At 44.3% G+C, this 24,534-nt stretch overlaps 1 protein-coding gene and 1 pseudogene across 7 annotated transcripts in view; one reads left to right on the top strand and one right to left on the bottom strand.

The window, feature by feature from the left end:
* Nucleotides 1-24,534, top strand: part of DNAJB6 (DnaJ heat shock protein family (Hsp40) member B6) — a 76,596-nt gene that overhangs the window by 33,443 nt on the left and 18,619 nt on the right. For 4 of the 6 annotated variants that reach the window (XM_032244882.1, XM_032244881.1, XM_032244879.1 and 1 more), the window contains exons 6-8: nucleotides 9,409-9,540; nucleotides 12,066-12,207; nucleotides 12,746-12,816. In XM_032244882.1, coding sequence (XP_032100773.1) covers nucleotides 9,409-9,540; nucleotides 12,066-12,207; nucleotides 12,746-12,816 — 345 coding nt within the window. The remainder of the gene's footprint in view (nucleotides 1-9,408; nucleotides 9,541-12,065; nucleotides 12,208-12,745; nucleotides 12,817-24,534) is intronic. The other 2 variants (XM_032244883.1, XM_032244880.1) reach the window with 1 other exon arrangement.
* Nucleotides 22,272-22,777, bottom strand: LOC116527777 (annotated as a pseudogene). Its single transcript, XR_004258729.1, has one exon. The product of XR_004258729.1 is annotated as a thymosin beta-10 pseudogene (transcript).

Raw genomic sequence — 24,534 nt, 5'->3', positions numbered from 1 at the left:
ATAAAAGGCTGTTGAATTTTGTCAAAGGCCTTCTCTGCATCACTTGAGATAATCATGTGGTTTTTGTCTTTGGTTCTGTTTATGTGGTGAATTACGTTTATAGACTTGCGTATGTTGAACCAGCCTTGCGTCCCCGGGATGAAGCCTGCTTGATCATGGTGGATAAGCTTTTTGATGTGCTGTTGCAATCGGCTTGTGAGTATTTTATTGAAGATTTTTGCGTCTATGTTCATCATGGATATTGGCCTGAAGTTTTCTTTTCTTGTTGAGTCTCTGCGGGGTTTTGGAATCAGGATGATGTTGGTCTCATAAAATGATTTGGGAAGATTCCCTCTTTTTGGATTGTTAGGAATAGTTTCAGAAGGAATGGTACCAGCTCCTCTTTGTATGTCTGGTAGAATTCGGCTGTGAACCCGTCTGGACCTGGGCTTTTTTTGGGTGGTAGGCTATTAATTGCTGCCTCAACTTCAGACCTTGTTATTGGTCTCTTCAGGGTTTCAGCTTCTTCCTGGGTTAGGCTTGGGAAGAGGCAAGTGTTCAGGAATTTATCCATTTCTTCCAGGTTTACTAGTTTATGTGCATAGAGTTGTTTGTAATAATCTCTGATGAAGGTTTGTATTTCTGTGGAATCTGTGGTGATATCCCCTTTATCGTTTTTTATTGCATCTATTTGATTTTTCTCTCTTTTCTTTTTTGTTAATGTGGCTTGTGGTCTATTTTGTTGATCTTTTCGAAAAACCAGCTCTTGGATTTATTGATTTTTTTTTCTTTAAGGGTTCTTCGTCTCTATCTCCTTCAGTTCTGCTTTGATCTTAGTTATTTCTTGTCTTCTGCAAGGTTTTGAGATTTTTGATCTTGCTCCTCTAGCTCTTTCAATTTTGACGATAGTGGGTCTGTCGATTTTAGATATCTCCTTGCTTCTCATGTAGGCATTTATTGCTATATAGTTTCCCCTAGAGACTGCTTTACATGTGTCCCAGAGATTCTGGTATGTTGTATCTTTGTTCTTGTTAGTCTCGAAGAACATCTTAATTTCTGCCTTCATTTCTTTTTCTTTTTTTTTTTTTTTTTGGGAGGGGTTTTTGTCTTTTTTTCCCGGCTGGAGTGGAATTGCGCGATCTCCACTCACCGCAACCTCCGCCTCCTGGGTTCAGGCAATTCTCCTGTCTCAGCCTCCTGAGTAGCTGGGATTACAGGCACGCGCCACCATGCCCAGCTGATTTTTTGCATTTTTAGTAGAGACGGGGTTTCACCATGTTGACCAGGATGGTCTCGATCTCTTGACCTCGTGATCCACCCGCCTCGGCCCCCCAAAGTGCTGGGATTACAGGCGTGAGCCACCGCGCCCGGCTCATTTCATTGTTTATCCAGTCAACATTCAAGAGCCGGTTGTTCGGTTTCCGTGAAGCTGTGCGGTTTTGAGTTAGTTTCTGAATTCTGATTTCTAACTTGATTGCACTGTGGTCTGAGAGACTTATGATTTCCGTTCTTTTGCATTTGCTGAGGAGTGATTTACTTACAATTATGTGGTCAGTTTTAGAGTAGGTGTGATGTGGTGCTGAGAAGAATGTATATTCTGTGTATTTGGGGTGGAGAGTTCTGTAAATGTCTATTAGGTTTGCTTGTTCCAGGTCTCAGTTCAAGTCCTGGATATCCTTGCTAATTTTCTGTCTCATCGATCTAATATTGACAATGGTGTGTTAAAGTCTCCCATTATTATTGTGTGGGAGTCTAAGTCTCTTTGTAAGTCATTAAGAACTTGCTTTATGTATCTGGGTGCTCCTGTATTGGGTGCATATATGTTTAGGATCGTTAGCTCTACTAGTTGCATCGATCCTGTTACCATTATGTAATGTCCTTCTTTGTCACTTTTGATCTTTGTTGGTTTAAAGTCTAATTTATCAGAGACTAGGATTGCAGCTCCTGCTTTTTTTTGCTCTCCATTTGCTTGGTAAGTCTTCCTGCATCCCTTTATTTTGAGCCTTTGTGTATCCTTGCATGTGAGATGGGTTTCCTGGATACAGCACACCGATGGGTTTTGGCTTTTTATCCAGTTTGCCAGTCTGTGTCTTTTGATTGGGGCATTTAGCCGATTTACATTTAGGGTTAATATTATTATGTGTGAATTTGATCCTGCCGTTTTGATGCTAGCTGGCTGTTTTGCCCGTTAGTTGATGCAGTTTCTTCATTGTGTGGATGCTCTTTACCATTTGGTTTGTTTTTGGAGTGGCCAGTACTGGTTGTTCCTTTCTATGTTTAGTGCCTCTTTCAGGAGCCCTTGTAAAGCAGGCCTGGTGGTGATGAAATCTCTGAGTACTTGCTTGTTCGCAAACGATTTTATTTTTCCTTCACTTATGAAGCTTAGTTTGGCTGGATATGAAATTCTGGGTTGAAAGTTCTTTTCTTTAAAGATGTTGAATGTTGGCCCCCACTCTCTTCTGGCATGTAGGGTTTCTGCTGAGAGAGCTGCTGTGAGTCTGATGGGCTTCCCTTTGTGGGTAATCCGACCTTTCTCTCTGGCTTCCGTTAGGATTTTCTCCTTCATTTCAACCCTAGTGAATCTGACGATTATGTGCCTTGGGGTTGCTCTTCTTGAGGAATATCTTTGTGATGTTCTCTGTATTTCCTGGACTTGAATATTGGCTTGCCTTTCTAGGTTGGGAATGCTTTCCTGAATAATATCCTGAAGAGTATTTTCCAGCTTGGATTTATTCTCTCTGTCATATTCAGGTACACCTATCAAACGTAGATTAGGTCTTTTCACATAGTCCCATATTTCTTGGAGACTTTGTTATTCCTTTTTACCCTTTTTTCTCTAATCTTGGCTCCTCGTTTTATTTCATTGAGTTGATCTTTGACCTCTGATATCCTTTCTTCTGCTTGGTCAATTTGGCTGTTGAAACTTGTGCATGCTGTGCGAAGTTCTTGTGTTGTGTTTCTCCGCTCCATCAATTCACTTATATTCCTCTCTAAGTTGTCCATTCTTGTTCGCATTTTGTCAAATCTTTTTTCAAGGTTCTTAGTTTCTTTGCATTGGGTTAGAACATGCTTTTCTGGCTCACAGAAGTTTATTAGCCACCTTCTGAAGCCTGATTCTGTCAGTTCATCACACTCATTCTCCATCCAGCCTTGTTCCCTTGCTGGTGAGGAGTTGTGATTCCTTGTAGGAGAAGAGGCTTTCTGGTTTTGGGTGTTTTCATCCTTTTTGTGCTGGTTTCTTCCCATCTTTGTGGATTTATCTGCCTATCGTCTATGTAGTTGTTGACTTTCAGATTGGGTCTCTGAGTCGACGTCCAGTTTGTTGATGATGAAGTTATTTCTTTCTGTTTTTTAGTTTTCCTTCTAACAGTTAGGCTCCTCTGCTGTAGGACTGCTGAGGTCCACTCCAGGCCCTGCTTGCCTGGGAATCACCTGCAGTGTCTGCAGAACAGTAAGGGTTGCTGCCAGTTTCTTCTTCTGCTATCTTTGTCTCAGAAGGATACCTGCCAGATGTCAGTCTGAGCTCTCCTTTATGAGGTGACTCTTCGGATATATGGAGGTCAGGGAGCTGCTTGAGGAAACAGTGTGTTCTTTATAGGTGCTCAAGTGCTGAGCTGTGAGCTCTGTTGTTCATTCAGAGCTGCTGGGCAGGTACGTTTACGTCTGCTGTAGCAGAACTCATAAACAAACCCCTCCCTTCCCCCCCCCCCCCAGGTGCTCTGTCCCGGGGAGTTAGGGCTTTATTTATGAGTTTCTGTTGTGCTGCTGCCTTTTTTCAGGGCTGCCGTGCCCAGCGAGGAGGCAGCCTAGTCACTGTCTGCAGAGGCTTTGCTGAGCTGCTGTGGGCTCTGCCCAGCTGCCATATGAACTTCCCTGCAGTCCTGTTAATACGGGTGTAGTTAGAACTGCCTTGGCAGTGGCGGTCCACCTCTGTAATGATGGGCTGCCTCAGCAATGGCAAACTACCTCCATAGTGGTGGACTGCCTCAGTAATGGCAGACGCCCCTCCCCCACAGAGCTGGACCATCCCGGGTTCAGCTGTGCTTGCTGTGAAACTCTCAATCCAGAGTGTTTCAGATTGCTTTTTTTTTTTTTGTGGGAGTGGACCCACCCAGCCCGATCACCTGGCTCCCGCCTACGGACCCTTTTTTTTTTTTTTTTTTTTTTTTCTTTTCAGTTGAAAGGTTGACTCTCTCCCAGGTGTTCCAGTTGCCTGTTGAAAAGGCACCGGGATCCGTGTGATTTACCGTGCGGCCACCCACAGCGTTGGGTGAAACAGCGGCGCTGTGGCGCTTTTTTGCCCAGGAATCTCCTGGCCTGGCTCCCTGTTTCAGTCCCCTTTTTAGTCAGTTTAATGGGCAACTCTGTCTGCCAGGAGCTCCAATCGCTAGCTAAAACGGCGCCTGGACCTGTGTATTTTGTACGGAGAACCGCTGTGCCGGCGACCCATGGGACCCTCCACCTGGGAATCTCCTGGTCTGTGGGCAATAAAAATCCATCTGGAAATTCGGCATCCGGTCACCCTCTGCACTTTCTCTGGGAGCTGCAATCCTGAGGTGCTTCTTATCGGCCATCTTGGATCCCTTCCCTGTCATGTCCCCCTTAATGCATTGGTCTTAGTATTCCTCAGGGAATAGCAGGATACTGCGAAGTTTTAAAGAAGCTCTTGCTGTACGAGGCCTAGATCATTGAAATGGAAAGAATGTCACTGAAAAGAGTCAAACTTGTAATATTTGAGGAGATTTATTCTGAGCCAAATGTGAGTGACCATACGTGCGAGCTGTCAGGTGGCTCTGAGAACGTGTGCCCCAGGTGGTCAGGGTACAGCTTGCTTTATAGATTTTAGGGAGGCATGAGACATCAATCAGATCACACCTGTAATGTCAGCACTTCGGGAGGCCAAGGCAGGCATGTCACTTGAGGTCAGGAGTTCGAGACCAGCCTGGCTAACATGGTGAAACCCTGTCTGTACTCAAAATACAAAAATTAGCCAGGTGGGATGGCAGATGCCTATAATCCCAGCTATTTGGGAGGCTGAAGCAGGAGAATCGAATGATCCGGGAGGTAGAGGTTGTGGTGAGCTAAGATTGCATCACTGCAGTACAGCCTGGGCCACTTGTCTTGAAAAATAAAATTACATTGTTTAGGTCTAGAAAGGCAAACAACTCAAAGCAAGGGTGGGACAGGGGAGCTTCCAGAGTATTGGTGAATTAAAACATTTTCTAGTTGACAATTGGTCGAGTTGTCTAAAGACTTGGCATTAATAGAAAGGAAATGTTGAGGTTAAAAGATTGTGGAGAAGGTTCCTTTGAAGTCTCCTAGTGGCTGCCCTTAGAGACAATAGATGACAAATGTTTCCTGTGCAGACCTTTAAAAGGTGCTAGATTTTAAGTTAATCTCTTCAGGATTGGGAGGGCCTGGAAGAACAAGATCTAGCTATGTGAATCGAGTCTTTACAGATGCACATTTTCCCCCACAAAGGACGCTTTACATGATGATTTCAAAATATGTCAAAGAAACATATTTTGGGGTAAAATATTTTGATTTTTTGTCACGTAATATTACGCCAGAGTCAGATTGGAAACTAAGTCACAACATGCAGGGTTAAATAAAACCCATATGATGAGAATTTATGGTTTGTAGTACATGACTCCCCAGGCTCCTTAGATAGGAATTTATTTGGACAATATAAAAAAAATTCACCTTAGTCCTCAATGCAGTCTGTTTCAAGCAGTGTTGGTACTGCAGGATACAAAGTTGTGTTAAGGTTTGAAGACTCGTTTATAGATGCTTCTAAAGAGATGAGCATACATGTTTTGCTTTGCGGAGTCTGCGTGAGTCTAAAGAAACTGCCCCTGGGGGAGAACTGACTGTGGAGACTGGCCAGAAAAACCTGTCAGGGTTGGAGCAGTCTCCTCCCCTGGGGTGGGCCAGGGTGGGGTGGGGACCTCAGGCCCTCAGCTGATTGGATGAGGCCCATACACCTTAAGGAGGCCACCTGCTTCTCCCAGTCTCCTGATTGAAATGTTCATCCCATCCAGAATCACCCAGAAGGACAATGTTCGGCTCAATATTTGGGAACTCCGTGCATGGCTCAGTCAGCCACAACATGAAATTAACCATGTTTGCAACTTGGCACCCATATGCCTCTCCTTAGCCCAGGCTTAATCTTCAAGTGAAGACAAGAGCGAGATCATAGCCACCTAACATACCACTGTCCTACACACTACAAAAAGCACACTAGCCCCTTGCCCAGTGGAGGTCACGTCCTCCCGTGATAGTTGCCGTTCTCATTGATACGATCAAGCGATTCTTCTGCTTCAGCTTCCCGAGTAGCTGGGATTACAGGTGCCAACCACCACTCTTGGATAACTCTTTCGAATTTTTAGTAGACAGGCTGTGTCACCATGTTGGCCAGGCTGGTCTTAAAACTCCTGACCTCAAGCGATCTGCCTGCCTTGGCCTCGCAATGTGGTGGGTTTACAGACATGAGCTGCTGCATCCGCCAAAAAATGCTTTTTCTTTTTTTGATCCAGAGTTCCGCTCTTGTTGCCCAGGCTAGAGTGCAACGGCGTGATCACAGCTCATTGAAACCTCTGTCATTCAGGTTCAAGTAATTCTCTTGCCTCAGCTTCCCCAGTAGCTGAGATTACGGGCATGCACCACCGTGACTGGCTAATTTTGTATTTTTAATAGAGAATGGGGTTTCTCCATGTTGGTCAGGCTGGTCTTGAACTCCCAACTTCAGGTGATCCGCCCATCTCGGCCTCCCAAAGTGCTAGGATCACAGGCGTGAGCCACCATGCCTGGCCAGGAAATGCTTTTAAATTGTCACCTCCTAGGGCAGATGTAGAGTTACTGCATAATCAGTTTTAAATGTATTTGTAATGTTTCTGTTTCTTCACCTGGATAAGATAGGTTGTAGGTATGTCAGAGTACTTAACTGACATGATGCGTAGGCTGTGGCTGTAAATTAGAAAGTTACTAAATAGAATGCTTGGATTTTATTTGAGTTGGATGAAGTTTTTATGTCCTGGAGAAATTCACAAAATGTTCGTAGTTTTACATAAAAGGTTATGATTTAACATCTTTGCTTTTGTTCTTGTCTTTGAGGCGAATTCTTACTCTTTTGCCCAGGTTGGAGTGCAGTGGCTTGATCTCCACTCACTGCAACCTCCGCCTCCCAGGTTCAAGTGATTGTTCTGCCTCAGCCTTCTGAGTAGCTGGGATTACAGGTGCCCGACACCACACCTGGCTAATTTTTGTATTTTTAGTAGAGATGGGGTTTTACTACGTTGGTGAGGTTGGTTTTGAACTCCTGACTTCAAGTGATCTGCCCACCTTAGCCTCCCAAAGTGCTGGGATTACATGTGTGAGCCATCGTGTCTGGCCTTGTTCTTGCCTTTGATAGAACAGTGGCAGAAGTAATAACTGTTTGCAAAGTACCTATGACTCTCTCAACATTATTTTATTTGGGGGGAGGGCATTGACTGTGGAATGTAGGCAGTAACTTGCACAATCAGTAACTGTCGTGCAACATCTTGTTGGCATACCTGTTCTGGCACTCCTCCTCTAGGCCTCCCCGTTGGGCTGGCTTGTGGGTGGAGGTAGGCATGGGGTGTCTCGGCACTGGCTGTGCATGCCTCCTTCCTCTCCTGTCTCTTGGCCACCTCTTCCAAAAAGCCACCAGTGACCAGTGTTGCTTTCTTCAGACTCAGTGTCTTGGCCTTGGCATTGGTCAAAGCCGACTGGCAAGTTTCATTTCGATGAGCTCTGTAATAGACCGGTGTGGACCTCTGTTCCTCCTTCCTCTGGAAGCTTTCTCAGCCCTTGCTCCTCACTATTTACTATTGCAGGTCCTGAGGGTACCCAGCATCTAAGGTTTTGGGTGCTCACCTGTACACTGATTCTTTCCGGCTGTGGGCAGAGTCACCTCAGGTGCTGCTTTTCTCCAGTGACTTAATATTTTTTTGTTGTTTTTGAGACCCGAGTCTCGCTCTGTTTCCCAGGCTGGAGTGCAGTGGTGCGATCTCAGCTCACTGCAGCCTCGCCTCCTGGGTTCAAGCAATTCTCCTGCCTCATTCTCCGGAGTAGCTGGGACTACAGGCATCCATCACTACGCCCAGCTAAGTTTTGTGTTTTTAGTAGAGACAGGGTTTCACCATGTTGGCCAGGATGGCCTTGATTTCTTGACCTTGTGATCCACCTGCCGCAGCCTCCCAAAGTGGTGGGATTACAGGTGTGAGTCACTGTTCCAGGCCTGGTCATTTAATTTTTTTAGTAGACACAAAGTCTTGCTATGTTGCCCAGCCTGGATTCAAACTCCTGAGCTTAAGGAATCCTCCCACCTCAGCCTCCAGAGTAGCTGGATCAAGTCACTCTTGTTCATAAACCTCAGTTGCTTCATAAATCTTGATTTCTGCTTAATTTCAGTGCTTGCTGTTTGTACCCTTGTGTACTGTATAGTATTTATTGATATAACGTTTGTGACTCAAATGTATCCACTCCGGCCTGCAAGTAGGCCATACTGATTCTGTAGTTGGTTCTGGCTTGCCTTTTTCTTTACCTTGCATGCATTTATGTCTTAATGCATCTATTAGAATTCTTTGCTTTTATCACATATTTCCCATTTTTCTGAAAAAATACAGTACCTAGCAATAATGCAGAACCCAGGTAAAGTAAAACGGTTTGTATACTTTATGAATTTTCAGTAAGTACTCTTTGATTGATAATAGCAGCAAAGGAAAACAAACGGTCAGTGCTGATGCTTATTTTCAGGAGCATTTTGTCTCCAGGTGGCAGCATGATGCTTCCTCATGTCAGTGATTTTCTGTTGAGACACCTTCAAGTGTAATCTTAACGTCTGTTGGTTAACATTTGTTCAGATTTGATTGTAGTTAATCCTTCAGAGTTTTTTGAGACATCAGAGTTACAATGAAGGGAATTTGCTTTGCCTGGGCTCATGGCTTTCGCGTGACCAGGGTCATCACGTTTCTGTTTGTTTCTGAATTGCTTTGGAGAAGGCAATTCAGACTCCAAGGAATACAACAGCCTCAGTGTGAAGCTTTTCGCACTTTTGCAGTGGTTGTAGCAGGTTCACCGTCTAACAGGACCTCAGATAAGTGATGTGAAATGAGCTGAGTTTGAAGTACATATTGATGCTCCGTAAAGTGTGTGTATATGTGCTGTTTTTAATTTAATTTATTTGATATAATGTGTTGTAGTTTTACTTGAACTAGTAAAACTGTTGGTGAGATGTTATTTCAGTTACTCTGTAGATAATAAGCTCTTTTGTTACCACCCATTTTCTAAGTTTTTGTTACTAAATATGTTAAAAAAGATTGATCTGTTTTCTCTTATTGTAGCTATCCCATGAGGAAAAAAACTTGGAAAAAAGACTTCATCGTGTATGTTTGTGTTTGATTTTAGAAGACCCTTTTGAGGACTTCTTGGGGAATCGAAGGGGTCCCCGAGGAAGCAGAAGCCGAGGGACGGGGTCGTTCTTCTCTGCGTTCGGTGGATTTCCATCTTTTGGAAGTGCATTTCCTTCTTTTGATACAGGTATTAAGTCCCTAGATTTAATCTCTATTGCCTTAACAAAACAGTTGGTACTTATAAGCATAACATTCTTTGTTAGAGCACTTTAAAATACGTGTATTCCATTCCCCCCCTCCTTTTTTTTTTTTTTTTTTTTTTTAAAGATTAAGATGGAGTTTTGCTCTTGTTGCCCAGGCTGGAGTGCAATGGCATGATCTTGGCTCACTCCGTCTCCTGTGCTCAAGCAATTCTCCTCCCTCAGCCTCCCAAAGTAGTTGGGATTACAGGCGTGCATCACCATGCCCTGCTAATTTTTGACTTCCAAGTCTTACTTAAGAAATATATTTTATAATACGTTAGCTGCCACAGATAGTGATTCCTCTGATGGATCTGGGCAAAGTCAATTGAAAAATTTCTGGAAAAAATGATGACATTAAGAACAGTGTGATTCATGGAAGGAAGGAGGTGACAATATCCCCCTGAGCAGGAGTTTGGAAGAAGCTGATTCCATTCCTCACGGATGACTTTGAGGAGTTCAGACCTTGAGTGGAGGAAATCATGCAGATGTGGTTGGAGGAGAAAGAGAATTACATTTTTTTTTTTTAAACTATGAAATATTTTTAATCCTATAAAGGATGTGATTGCTAGTAATTAAAGAGGGGGAGAGTCAACAATAAAGAAATTCAGATTTTTTTAAAATTCAGTGAACACATAGCAAAATGCTCAATGTTGTTAAATGACATAATTTATTTACAGAAGACATGTTCTCATCTTTTTTTTTTTTTTTTTTTTGGAGGCGGAGTTTTGTTGTTGTTGCCTAGGCTGGAGTGCAATGGCGCGATCTCGGCTCACCGCAACCTCCGCCTCCTGGGTTCAGGCAATTCTCCTGCCTCAGCCTCCTGAGTAGCTGGGATTACAGGCACGCACCACCATGCCCAGCTAATTTTTTGTATTTTTAGTAGAGACGGGGTTTCACCATGTTGACCAGGATGGTCTCGATCTCTTAACCTCGTGATCCACCCACCTCGGCCTCCCAAAGTGCTGGGATTACAGGCGTGAGCCACCACATGTGGCCTGGAGTTGTTGTTTTGATTCTCTCATTTTTATGTTTAAACCTTCACGGTAAGAATTGGGAGAGCTTCTTATATAGTGTTCCCTCCTCATAAGGTCAGAGTTTTGTTTTCTTTCAACACTGTGCTCATGCAGCTAGGCAAATAGTGAAGTCTCCTCGATTGGACCTCAGTTTGGATGTGCTTTCCCTCAACAGAACCTCTCATTGATACAATGGAATATGCTGACCACAGGTTAAGAAAACTAGTTAAAAATACCATATAAATAGTCCTTTTTAAAAGTAATCAGTGGCTCCTGTGTGTGGGGTTGTTGTGCAGCAAGCCGTCCCCACTTCTGAGGTGCCTTACGGAGTATCACAAGAATTGATACTTAGGCTTCATCTAGACCAGCGCAGTAGCCACCAGCCATGCGCAGCTCCTGAGCCCTGGAGGCCTGGGGACTCCACATGGAGACCAGCGTGAGTGAAAGCAGTGTAAAATACCGCGAATGATTTTGATTTTTTATATTTCCAACTGAAGTATTTTGGATATACTATATTTAATACTAAAATTTCACTGGTTTCTGCTTTTTAGTGAAATCATTAGAAAAGGTAAACTTAACATACCTGGCTCACATATTTCTTGAGGACACCACCAGTCCTAGACAGTATCAGGGCGTAGATGACTGAATCCTGTTCAGAGGTATGCGTCGTTTGTGTTAATGGGAGCCTTTTGGAAGCAGCATGAGTATTGAACTCTAATCAGTAGGCCAGCTTTAATATCAAAAAAGTTTTGCTTTAGTATGACTTGTGAAATTTTTTAGTGTCCACACTGTGATTGTGTCCATAATGTATAATTGAGAATGGTGTCTGTGAACTGTAGAACCATAGTTTTTTCAGATGAATACTTGTAATATTCTCTCTCAAATTAGATTTTTTAATAATTTAGATTGTTATTCCCTGTGGTCCTGTGGCAAAGCAAAGGGAAGCCAGTTAGGTTTGCTGTTCTGTGGTGGTGAGGTTACTCTGTTTGTGTAGGATAAGGATATCCATCACAGCCCATGGAGTTGACAGGCCACGCTGAAGCAAACATAGCTTTGTATTGAGGCTGGTCTGCTGGTCGGAGCTTAATACCAGTCCTGGTTTCAGAAGGTTCACATTAACGCAGATAACACATGGGCTGTGGCATGTTGGCAAAGCTGCTCAGGTCCACTGAAGCTCTGTGTGAGGAGACGGAGAGGGGCTGCACCGAAGCTCTGTGTGAGGCAGCGGGGAGGCTGCGCTCTCGTGCTCCCCTAGAACCCCCTCTGAGGGATTTGAGAGGGTCTTTTCCCCTGGGACCACGGCACTTCACCGGAGGCCTTGCTAGTTGCGTGGTGTATTACGAATCCATTCCATGTCTTAACATTAGATAATCTACTACTGAATTTTCAAACTCTTAATCTTTGTAGTAATAATTGACGTATTTCTCTAAGCATTTTTCTTTTCTGTTTTCCTGTAGGATTTACTTCATTTGGGCCACTGGGTCACGGAGGCCTCACTTCATTTTCTTCTGCGTCATTTGGCGGTAGTGGGATGGGCAACTTCAAATCGATATCAACTTCAACTAAAATAGTTAATGGCAGAAAAATCACTACAAAGAGGTACTTTCATGTTTTTAGTAAGCAGGCATATGTTTCACTGGTGCCCTGTTGGACATCTCCCAGAGTGTGAAGTTACCCAGGTGGCTATATGCCAAATCTGGCACCGTGAAAAATCTTTTACTCTCCAAATTCATTCATTAAGGCTTTTTCTCTTAAGTTAATGTTGATTTATTAGAAGGAATCTTTAAAGCCATATTTTATGTGTAATAATATGTTTAATACGTTTCTGCAGCAGTGTTAAAATGGTAAAATGGAAAATCATTAATAATAAAGACTTTACTGTTTGATCTGTGCCTTTAACATTCACCTAAACAACTGAATGAGTGAATATCTGAGACACAATTTATTTTTGTCAGGATAATTCTGTTTTAGAAAAGGAAGATGTATTGTTCACAGGTTGGCTTCAGCCATGTTTTTTCAGCCTAGAAATTACTTATATTCATGGTGTACTGCAGTAATGTCCTTAAAAAATACTTATTTACCCTCACGCCTGTATTTATGTTACCAAAAAGGTTTTTAAATGAATTTTTTCCTACAGAATTGTCGAGAATGGTCAAGAAAGAGTAGAAGTTGAAGAAGACGGCCAGTTAAAGTCCTTAACAATAAATGGTAAGGAGCAGCTGCTGCGCTTGGATAACAAGTAATTCAACGCACGCGCTTAACAGAAATGTTAAACTATAACAAGCACCATTTGAGGATTAACAGGAACATTTTTTTGAAGATTCCAAACGAACTCGACTTTCAGTATAATTGTACCTAAAGTATTTATAAACAGCTCATCGGAGCCTCTGTTTGTCATAGACTTTTGAGTTTATTGTTGGGACCACATAATAGGACCATTTTTTTTTTTTTTTTTTTTTTTTTTGTCTTTAAATTTGTTGTAAATCTCTGTATGCACTTTGCTTTTTTATTAAACGTACTCCAAGGTGAGTCTTGACTCTTTAGTGTAGGACAAGATTGTACACTAACACCAGCATGGACCTGCTTTTCATTGTGTCTGAAATGTGAGCCACGTAGTGTCGGCCTGCTGTGAAGTTAACATTGCCAGGACGAATCTTCTACAGAAATAATCTCCATTTTTTTCAGTATTTAGTAGTGAAAGATATTAATGCATTAATGGTAATACATTTCTGGTTTAATATAAATTACGGATGTTTCCTAGTTGTGCATGAACGCTGGCAACTTAGTAAGTTTTGACAATTGTTTAAATATGTAATGTTAAGCTTAGGTTTAAAAAAGTAAAGCTGGTAAACCGGGTCTTTGTCATTTGCTTTAAAAAAAAAAAAAAAAAAAAAAAAAAGAAAATAAATGCGAATGTGTTGGTGCATTCTTCCTGAGTGGGATCTGGAGCTTTCTTGTGTCTGTGTATGATTTGTGCCTGGGCTTACCTAGTGTCACTTCTATAGCGTTTTGTGATGTTCATTCAGGTGGAGGCTGCACCTCAGTTACATGTAGACATTTTCTTCCGTATATTTGTAATATATGAAGATTTTCATATTGTAATTTGCGATTTAGCAATTGATCAAACATTAGCGTTTCTACAGAGGTGGGAAGAAACCATTGTATAATTTTCACTCTTAAAGTATGTTCAAGTTTTTAGGATTTGATGTAAGATCACTTATGGAGCGAAGTGCGGTGGCTTACTCCTGTAATCTCAGCACTTTGGGAGGCCGAGGTGGGTAGGTCACCTGAGGTCGGGAGTTTGAGACCAGCCTGACCAAGATGGTGACCCAACTCTCCTAAAAATACAAACATTAGCCGGGTTTGGTGGTGGGCACCTGTAATCTCAGCTACTCAGGAGGCTGAAGCAGGAGAACTATTTGAACCCGGGAGGCGGAGGTTGCAGTGAGCCGAGATCACGCCACTGCACTCCAGCCTGGTGACAGAGGGAGATTCTGTCTCTCAAAACAAAACAAAAAAAACACTTATAGAGAGTATGTATGGTATAGTCATGGAATTATTTAGGAGTGAGCAAAAAAAAGGTATTTCTTTTGTTTCTCAGTTTGCAGTATCTTTCATGATTACCATTAGTAACTAGAATTCTAGCCATAGTGAATATTAAACTAGAGTTTGAGTTTAAAAAAAAAAAAAAACTTTTGTTTTGGAACTAAACAGTGTGAAAGGTGCTAGCAGGATGGACACTGCCCTGACAACAGCACGTCCGTGCTGTCTTAGCAGGAGGGCATAGTGATTGCTCAGGATATGCCAGAGCCTTTAAGGAACCAGACGTGCTGTCACCCAAAATAAGAAATGTAAGGAATTTCATAGGCGCTCAAAACAGCATAGCAACAGTTAAGTATTTGGGGACAGTTGAACTACTAATGTAGTTCAAGAAGAACAACAAATGATGTGCTTGTCTGTGTTGTATCAGAAATAACCTAGCACGCGGCACTTCGCATCTTTGGATAAGGTAGGTATGCAGCCCTGCATGGCGGGCGCCATACATGCGGGGAAGCGCCCTCTAGTGTGGTAAATCTCACCTCCCAACTAGAATCGGAGGGTTATAGAGCGTCCTTTTGTTTATGCTGCCTGGACAGGTGGCGGCTTTGTTACTAAATGAGAAATTGAAGTAGATACTTTGGACTTCAGTGTTTGATATTTTTCATTAGTGGGTGGGATAAGTCAGCGCAGCAGCCTCGAGACATCCAGGGATGTCCAGAAACAATATGTAAAATAAAAAGTCTTGTCTGTCCCTTAACTGTTGAAGTAAACTAGGAAGAAGTTTGCCATAGCTTTGGGACCACAAAATTTTCAAACACATTTGGATGTTCTAGACTTTGTGGAGTGTTTTATGCAACTCTGTGAACAGTTTGCTCAACACGATGTTCCTGGTAACATACGTTTGACTCCTGAGGAATCTCTGTGGTGAAAATTTTGAGGGGGTAGGTAGCATTCATTTGCATTTGAGAAAATCTCTTTTTTTATTTTTTTAATTTTGGGATGGAGTCTTGCTCTGTCACCCAGGCTGGAGTGCAGTGGCGTGATCTTGACTCACTGTAACCTCTGCTATAACCTCTGCCTCCCAGGTTCAAGCGGTTCTCCTGCCTCAGCCTCCTGAGTAGCTGGGATTATAGGTGTGTGCTACCACACCCGACTAATTTTTGTATTTTTATTAGAAACAAGGTTTTACCATGTTGTCCAGGCTGGTCTGGAACTCCTGACCTCAAGTGATCTGCGCACCTCTGCCTCCCAGTCCTGGGATTACAGGCTTGAGCCACCATGCCTGGCTGAGAGTTTTATTCTGTTCTTCCATTCATAGAATTGTAATCTTTATAAGTTACTGACAGAATAGGAAACATATTTGTTGCTTTCAAATCTTACACCTTTGATTTTTAAACCCTATTAAGTTTATTCCTAGAGAATTCAGTCTTAAGTGCATGAGAGCAGCTTTGAGAAGTTAGGAAACTGCTTTGAGCAGTGATGGCATCACTCAAGTGATGACTTGGAAGAATAATGTTTAATGTAAATCACAGTTTTTGGTAAATTCGACAGCCTCTTTCTGTAGTGTTGAGTGTCTTTGAAAATAGGAAGCTGAACGAACGCTCTTTTGTAAACGGCGGTGGGTATCTGGGTGTGCGGAGCCCCATGTGGTCCCATCCAGACCAGTGTGCTGTCTGCTGTGTTTGGTTGTATGCAACTTTCGTGTTTGAGATTACTTTTTAAGTTTTATTTTGAAATTCTTTGTTTAAAAAAATGTTTTAGTAGCTTTTATGTAAGTGGTCTTTGGTGGTGGTATGCATTAGATCGTGGTAAGTTCTGAGTTCTGAGATGCTAGTGCTCCTGTCACCCAAGCAGTGTATGTTGTACCCACAGTGTAGTTTTTTAGTCCTCTTTGTCATCTTTTTGTCTGGAGGGCTCGGTAATCTGTGTTGTCATCTCTGCCGTGTTTTCGTATTCCTTGTAGTTGGGCTCAGCAAGGATTTTAAATAATCTGGAAGCTGTGAATAGTGGCATTATGGGTGATGCATCCTTCCTCTTGGAAGTTCTTCAACGAGAAGATTTTAGAAGTGGGTCGAGTTAGCGTCAACATTTGCTGAACTTAGCTGTGCACCTAGTGTGCTGAAGGAAGTGTTCCTTACAACGTGGTAGTGCTTGAGCATTGTGGGGTGGGTGTCTCTCCAGCCAATGTTAATTTCTTTTTATTAATTAAAGCTTTAAAAATGCCTGGCTTACCCTGTTTTGATTACCTTCCAGCTATCATTTCTCTCTCCAGGGAATAGTGATCTTGTTTTTCTTTTAAGCACCATGAATTAATTAGAAACGTTTTTATTTGCAGAGTATTCAACAGTAATAAATAATTGGCATGTTATCTGCTGTTGATTGGCAGCGGTGTTGAAATTTAGCCATTAATATGTTCAGTAACAGAATAGAGGCAGTTTTTTTGAGACAGAGTTTCACTCTTATTACCCAGGCTGGAGTGCAATGGCGTAATCTCGGCTGACTGCAACCTCTGCCTCCTGGGTTCAAGCAATTCTCCTGCCTCAACCTCCCGAGTAGCTGGGACTACAGGCACGCGCCACCATGCCCAGCTAATTTTTTTTGTATTTTTAGTTGAGACAGGGTTTCACCGTTTAGACCAGGATGGTCTTGATCTCTTGACCTCGTGATCCACCTGCCTCGGCCTCCCAAAGTGCTGGGATTATAGGCGTGAGCCACCGTGCCTGGCTTGAGACAGATGTTTTTATTTCTGGAGGTTTTCAAGTACAAAGTTGTGTTGAGTTGATATTGTAGGGTCTAGAGGGGGTTGAACTTCATAACCCACTGCCATTTGTTAGTTTAAAAAGTGAAGGCACGAGATCATCTTACTGTTTGCGGTCTTGGTTTCCAGGCCTTTGGATATGGTGTTCTTAGCTATTCTAGGATGTGGGGTAAATAGATGTAGACCTTGGTACTAACGTGTGACCAATGGTTGAAATGGGATAGACTGAAGGCTGTCATTTGGCCAAGTTATTTTGTCTTCTAGTTTAGAAAGGTGAAGAGAATGTCACAGCAGCTCTTTTCTGTTAGAAATCTAGATGTCCGTGATTTCCGGAGACGGCAGAGTTTATGATTGGGTATCAGAAGGCCTGGATTCTGTGCTGTGGTCCATATTTGCTGCCTTTTTGCAGGGTGTCAGTTGGTCTTACCTAACTGTTTACTAAGGACTCGGCTCTGAGCTTTGTGACCGGGATAAGTTGCAGACTTGGGAGACCCCTGACTGTGCTTTTCCCTGTACCCTGATTTGGACACGATTCCTGCCCTGGAGTACAACCCCACAGGAAGGCAGGTCCTGGGAAGACAGTAATTCTTGTCTGTCTTGCTGCTGCTGTGTCCTGGCAGTGGTGCCCTGGAAGCATCCGTGAGTGCTTGCTGCGGAAACCCAGATGCTGGTAGCCGTCCCACAGCCCCTGATTCAGAGGCCCCGGACCGTGGCTGCCTGGAGTGTAGCACAGGGGCTCCCTCCCCGCATCGCGCCTGCTGTGCGACCTGAGGCCCAGCCTGCTGCTGGAGGCTTGCCATGTGGACCACAAGGAGCTACAGCTTGGCTCTCGATTCTCCCCTCCGGGAGCCCTGACTAGTAGATGCCTCTGTAGTGCTGATGCCACAGGCTCGTCAGTGCACGCTGCAGCTGCAAACGTAGCATCCTTTTCTCCCCTATTTTGGTTTCTCTCAAACAGGGCAGGACTGTCATTCCATTCCTCCACTTTGCCCTTATTCTTTCTGCCATCCAGTTCCTGAACTGACTGCCATTCAGGCACTGGTGGAAAATCGCTTCAGAAGCGGAGAGACCCGGAGGTCTTCTGAGGGAGGTTGGGTGCTGAAACATTGCTGCAGAAGTGTGGGATGGAGCCTCCTTCCTGCCGGTCTCACCCGGGGGATGTGATTTGCTTTCCCTGTGGTCAGCGTTGTGATAGGAGCTCTTGAGAGGTGGCCATTTTCTCTGTCTTCCCAGAGCTGCCCTGAATTGGCAAGAAGTGATGAGCCAGAGGGCAGGGTCGAATTGCTAATGGTGTGTGGGGAGACATGGCTTCTGAGGCCTGGAGCATTCATTCATTCATTCCTTTTATTTTATATTTTACTTATTTTTTGGACCAGGTTTCACTCTGTATCCCAGGCTAGAGAGCAGTGGTGCAATCATGGCTCACTGTAGCCTTGAACTCCTGGGCACAAGTATTCCTGCCACCTCAGCCCCCAAGTTACTGCAGGCCTGTGATACAACGCCTGGCTAGTATTTTTATATTTTTAGTAGAGACAAGGTTTTGCCATGTTGCCCAGGCTGGCTTGAACTCCTGGGCTCGAGTGCTTGCCACTTTTAGGCATGAGCCCCCAGTCCTAGCCCAGAGCATTTTACGCTAGATGTCAGGACATTGCTGGTAGGAACAGTAGTCAGAGCAGAAGCTCGAGGTGCGGTCGTCAGGGATCCACGTGGAGTTGCAGCCTGCGTGAGACGCATTTCTTACGTGCATTTTCCCCACATTGAGAACCTTGCTGGTCATCAGCTTTAAGCCAGGTAGTTACCTCTTACCTAAAAAACTCCCAGGGCTGCTTTACATAATGCCGGGCGTCTGAGAAAATCAGATCCTGAAGTGTAACGAGAAACTGCTCTTTTCCATGAGTCTTTTCAGCCGTATCTTTCAATGCCCATGGGTCAAGGGTCCCTGCTTTGGCATTGTACACGGCCTCCTGCGGTGGGTGCTGGGGGCTGAGCCTTCCTGCCAGTCCCTGCCAAGCAGGGAAGACAAGTTTCTCTCAGTTGTGGTCTGTGCATGACATGAGTGGTCCCTCTAGTGAGTGGCTAGGCAGCTGTCCCCATCCATGGCTGGTGCCTGCTGGCAGTTAGCACCCACTGGGTCTCAGCCCAAGTTTCACGTGGATCCTGGCAAAATACTGGTGTCCTTTTCCACATAATATTTAAGGTATTTGTGTACAACCTTATGTATTTGTAGGAGTCGTTTGTTAAATTAGGTGCCTAGAAGTTGAATAATTGGCTTGAGAAACATGCACTGAAAATCGGTTAAGTCGTCAGGTGCAGTGGCTTATACCTGAAGTCCCAGTGCTCTGGGAGGCCGAGGTGGGCTGACTGCTTCAGCCTTGGAGTTCAAGACCAGCCTGGGCAACATGGCAAAATCACATCTGTATAAAAAATAAAAAAAAATGAGCTGGTGTGGTTTGCTGGTGTGTGCTTGTGGTCCCAGTTACTCAGGAGGCTGAGGTGGGAGGATCACTTGAGCCAGGCATGTGAGGTTGCAGTGAGCTGTGATTGTGCCACTGCGCTCCAGCCTGGGCAATAGGAGACCCTGTCTCCAGATAAAACGGATAGTCATAAATGATTTCTTAGAAGGAGTATTCGTCTATCAGCAGTGTTCCCCTACTGGGGTCTGTGTCTTCACACTTGCCAATACCCTAACCCTAAGTTGTTAACAGTTTCTGAAATGTGCATCTTGGCTATCTAGGCATCTTGTGTTACCTGCTTGTGCCTCCTCTTTTGTGGCCTTGTTGTCTTGATTTTACAGGAGTCCTTTACATGCTGGTTCAGTCCTTGGCCTGCTGTGTTGAAAGTGGGTTATTTTTCTATTTTTCTTTTGTTCATATGATGTGCCGTGTGGCAGTCTTATTTACACGGATGCGTGTGTCTGTTACGGAACTGCCCCATATTTTTATTTTGTATTCCTGTGTGCGTTTACTTTTATTAACTTGGAATGGTGCTTTGTGTGGAAAACAGCCAGCTTTGTCCCAGACTTACCCGCGTTGTCCACAGCATTTCTGCGGGCCTCTGGTCAGCGTCTGGTCTCTTGCACGCTTCATAGATGGCAGTGCATCTGGAAGCGCAGCTCATCTCAGCTCGACTAGGCCGGTCTTCGTCATGCTTTCAAACGAAAGGTGCAGTCCACGTGAGGAACACCTCATGCAGATTTGGGAGAGCCTTTGGCACCCGAGAGCAACGTGGCCGACTAGACTGATGTTCTGTTTTACACACAGCTGTAAAGTGCTGTCTTAATACATAGGTGTGCACATTTCTTAAATGTATCACTAAGTGAAGCCAGGATTGCCCTGTGCGTGCTTTCTTTTCTAACTGGTTATGGAAAACCAGGAAGTTGGTATGCCTTACATTGCTTTTATCTCATCACTTTAGTCTTGCATTATTCTGATTTTATTTTATTTTTGTTTTGAGACAGCGTCTCGCTGTGTTGCCCAGGCTGGAGTGCAGTCGTATGACCTTGGCTCACTGCAGCTTCTGCCCCCTGGGTTCAGCGATTTTCCTGCTTTAGCCTCCTGAGTAGCTGGGATTACACACACCTGCCACCACACCCAACTAATTTTTTGTATTTTTTAGTAGAGACGGGGTTTCACTGTGTTGGCCAGGCTGGTCTCAAATTCCTGACCTCAAGTGATCTGCATGCCTTGGCCTCTCAAAGTGCTGGAATTACAGGTGTGAGCCACTGCACCCGGCCCATTCTGATTTTAAAAATAATTGGAATATCATATTTTTTATAACTGGAAAATTCTATTAACTTTTCTCATTTTTATTTATTTTTTGGGATGGAGTCTAGCTCTGTTGCCAGGCTGGAGTGCAGTGGCACGATCTCAGCTCACTGCAACCTCCACCTTTCTGTTTAAAGCGATTCTGCCTCAGCCTCCCGAGAAGCTGGGATTACAGGCATGTGCTGCCACAACCAGCTAAGTGGTTTTTTATTTATTTTTAGTAGAGATGGATTTTCACTATATTGGCAAGATTGTCTCAATCTCCAGACCTCAGGTGATCTGCCCACCTCCGCCTCCCAAAGTGCTGGGATTACAGGCGTGAGCCACACTGCCTGGCCTACCCTTATTTTTCTTATCATTGATACAGGTGTTTTTGTCTTGTTTTCCGGCAGGCTGATTTTAGTATCTTACTGTGTGATTTTGCTCTTGCTTTCTGTGAAAGATTAGTTACTGTGTTTATGACTGAAAATTCCTCTACATGGCAATGCTGGGTTCTCTTTTACCTTGATTTGGCTTTGGGTTTTAGATTGTCTGGATGGAGGGCAAGGCTCCCAGCCCTGTGATGCTGCTGGTGAGTTGGGAGCCTCAGTGCCCTGCCTACCCCAGCACCAGGTTCAGCTGCCTGTGAAGCCTTTTGTTCCTGGCACGTTTCTTAGTTACTGGTACTTTTTAATCATTAAAAATGTTTTTAAATTCTTGATAGTAATTATATGCATTTGTGGGGTGCATGTGTGCAGTGGGTAATGGTCAGAATGGGGTGAATGGGAGAGCCACCTCAAACAGTTATCATTGCTTTGTGTTGGGAACATTCGGAGCCTCTCAGAAAACTTTATTTCCTAAGCTGGTTTGTTGAGGGTTTTTCTTTCTTTTTTTTTTTTTGAGACGGAGTTTCGCTCGTTACCCAGGCTGGAGTGCAATGGCGCGATCTCGGCTCACCGCAACCTCCGCCTCCTGGGTTCAGGCAATTCTCCTGCCTCAGCCTCCTGAGCAGCTGGGACTACAGGCACGCGCCACCATGCCCGGCTAATTTTTTGTATTTTTAGTAGAGACGGGGTTTCACCATGTTGACCAGGATGGTCTCGATCTCTTGACCTTGTGATCCACCCGCCTCAGCCTCCCAAAGTGCTGGGATTACAGGCGTGAGCCACCGCGCCTGGCCGAGGGTTTTTCTTTTATATCAGTTTGACCATTTGTATTTTCACTGAAGTCTCCATGCTGGTTTGAGGTCGGTGATCATGTGTTTTTCTCAGTCCGCGTTTGTCCGTTTTGTGTAAGGCTTTCAAGTGTTTTCCTGTTGGTTTAATTTCTCAAAAGAAGTTTTCTAATATAATATTTAAGTCTTATGCTAAGTTTTTCTTCCTATTCTCTTGGTTAGTTGTGCTTCTGCAGAATATTGTTTGACTTATGAAACATTTTTTATTTTTAAATCGTTTGTTCTTTTAAATTTCTATTTTCATTCAAAACGTGACCCATATGACGTCTTGTTTTGGAAGGAAGGGTTAAGAAACAGTAAATGTTGCGTTGTCATTCTGTGAGCTTTTATTCTACTGGATTTTTTTCCTATCTTGGTTAAGAAATGCTGCCCCTGTATATCTACCTTCTTTTTTTTTTTTTTTTTTTTTTTTTTGGCCACGAGGTGTGTTTTATTTTCATTATTCATACAAATAATTTTCTATAATATCCCGGGGCAAACAGGAGAATTTGGCAGTCCGATTGGGGGGGTCCCTTCAGAGACCCACAGGCCGGTAGCATCGGCGCGGAGTGCCCAGGTTCACAGTGCAGCTTGTGGCTCGTGTCCATCGTGCAGGTGGCTCCTCCTCCACATCAGGACTAGGGTCTCGAAGATGACGGGGGCAGGAAATACTCCAGGATCTTAGGAAATTTCACTCCGCTTCTCCTACTCAATGGTCTCTCTGGTTGGCAGGGTGTTCTTCTCCTGCGTCTCCGTTTCGTTCAGCTTGGCCTTATCGAAGCTGGCGATTTCTCCCATGTCTGGTTTGTCTGCCATTTTCTTAAAACAATCCGTACGGTCCCGCTCCAAGCCCGGGCTGCTGGTGCTCCCACTTGCGTTGCTGCAGCAAGGGACCCTACCTTCTTAAAATATGTTTAAGTCCAGGCATGGCGGCTCATGCCTGTAACTCGAGCACTCTGAGTGGCCAAGTGGGCGGATCGCTTGAGCCCTGGAGGTCAAGGCTATTGTGAGCCATGATTGCACTGTTGCACTCCAGCATGGGTGATGGACTGAGACCCTGTCTCCAAAGGAAAAAAAAAAATGGATTCTGGAACATCTGCTTGAGGTGGCCTCACTTTTTCCTCCTGTATGGATAATTTGTCCTCCACTAAGTAGTATGATTTAATTTTGAATGATTTGCTTGCCTGTGGCATTTGTGGGGAGGAAGTTTATTGGAATCTACCCTGTTAAAAAGACTGATGCGATTTCCCTCCCTTAAAGGAGAAGCCATGCATCACAAGAGCAGATGCCATCTCCGCCTCTCAGGTGTGAGCTTAGAACCATACAGAAAGTGGGCCAGGTGTGGTGGCATATCCTCTAATTCCAGCACTTTGGGAGGCTGAGCCACTCGGCCCGCAGATTGCTTGAGCTCAGCCAGGGCAACGTGGTGAGACTATCTCCACAAAGAACAGAAAAAATTAGCCAGGTGTGGGGGTGCATAGCTCTAGTCCCAGCTACTTGGGAGGCTGAGGTGCAAGGATTGCTTGAGCTGTGGGAGGTCGAGGCTGCAGTAAGCCAAGATTGCACCACTCTGCACTGCAGCCTGGGCACCAGAGCAAGACCCTGTTGGGGGGGGGACCCCAGAAAGCAGAGAGTTAGCTGTTTGTCTTCCCTGTCTGGTATTACCAGGGCTGAAAGTGTACTTCAGAGCACTATGTCTAATGGGCCGCGTTTTGGGGAGAAGGGAGTTGGTGATGGGCATATCTGCCCACCTAATGTAGTTAAAGCAGTAGCAAGTGAATGAAAAGCTTTAGCATAAATTCATCATTTCCTGTTATTTGACTTTTAACATATCTAGTTCTGCTTTTGTCTTTATTTTATCTTATTATTATTTTTTTTCTTTTTTTTTTTTTTTTTGAGACGGAGTTTCACTCATGTTACCCAGGCTGGAGTGCAATGGCGCGATCTCGGCTCACCGCAACCTCCGCCTCCTGGGTTCAGGCAATTCTCCTGCCTCGGCCTCCTGAGTAGCTGGGATTACAGGCACGTACCACCATGCCCGGCTAATTTTTTGTATTTTTAGTAGAGACGGGGTTTCACCATGTTGACCAGGATGGTCTCGATCTCTTGACCTCGTGATCTACCCACCTCGGCCTCCCAAAGTGCTGGGATTACAGGCTTGAGCCACCGCGCCCGGCCTATTATTATTTTTGAGACAGAGTCTCACTCTGTTGTACAGGCTGGAGTGCAATGGTGCAGTCTTGGCTCACTGCAACCTCTGCCTCCGTGGTTCAAGTGATTCTCCTGCCTCAGCCTCCCAAATAGCTGGGATTACAGCTGTGCGCCACCACGCCCGGCTAATTTTTGTATTTTTAGTAGTGGTGGGGTTTCACCATGTTAGCCAGTCTGGTCTGAACTCCTGACCTCAAGATCTTGCTTGCCTGGGGCTTCCAAATTGCTGGGATTACACATGTGAGCCACTGTGCCCCGCCGTGCTTTGGTCTTTCTGTTGAAGAGAATTGCATGGGACACTTCTGTTGTTGATGCAGGAGCAGGAGCTTAGCTTTGGGCTCCTGAGCTCGGGTCTTCTCAGCTCTGATGAGCTTCAGGAGAGGCAGTTGGAGGTTGAGCTCTAGAGTGGCTTATGCCTTCTTTTTTTTTTTTTTTTGAGACGGAGTTTCGCTCTTGTTACC

Source organism: Sapajus apella, unplaced genomic scaffold (genome assembly GCF_009761245.1).
Source record: "Sapajus apella isolate SASKATOON/1434 unplaced genomic scaffold, GSC_monkey_1.0 scaffold56, whole genome shotgun sequence".
NCBI lineage: Eukaryota > Metazoa > Chordata > Mammalia > Primates > Cebidae > Sapajus > Sapajus apella.
The sequence above is the reverse complement of the archived record's forward strand: the minus strand, read 5'-3'. Positions and strand labels throughout refer to the sequence as shown.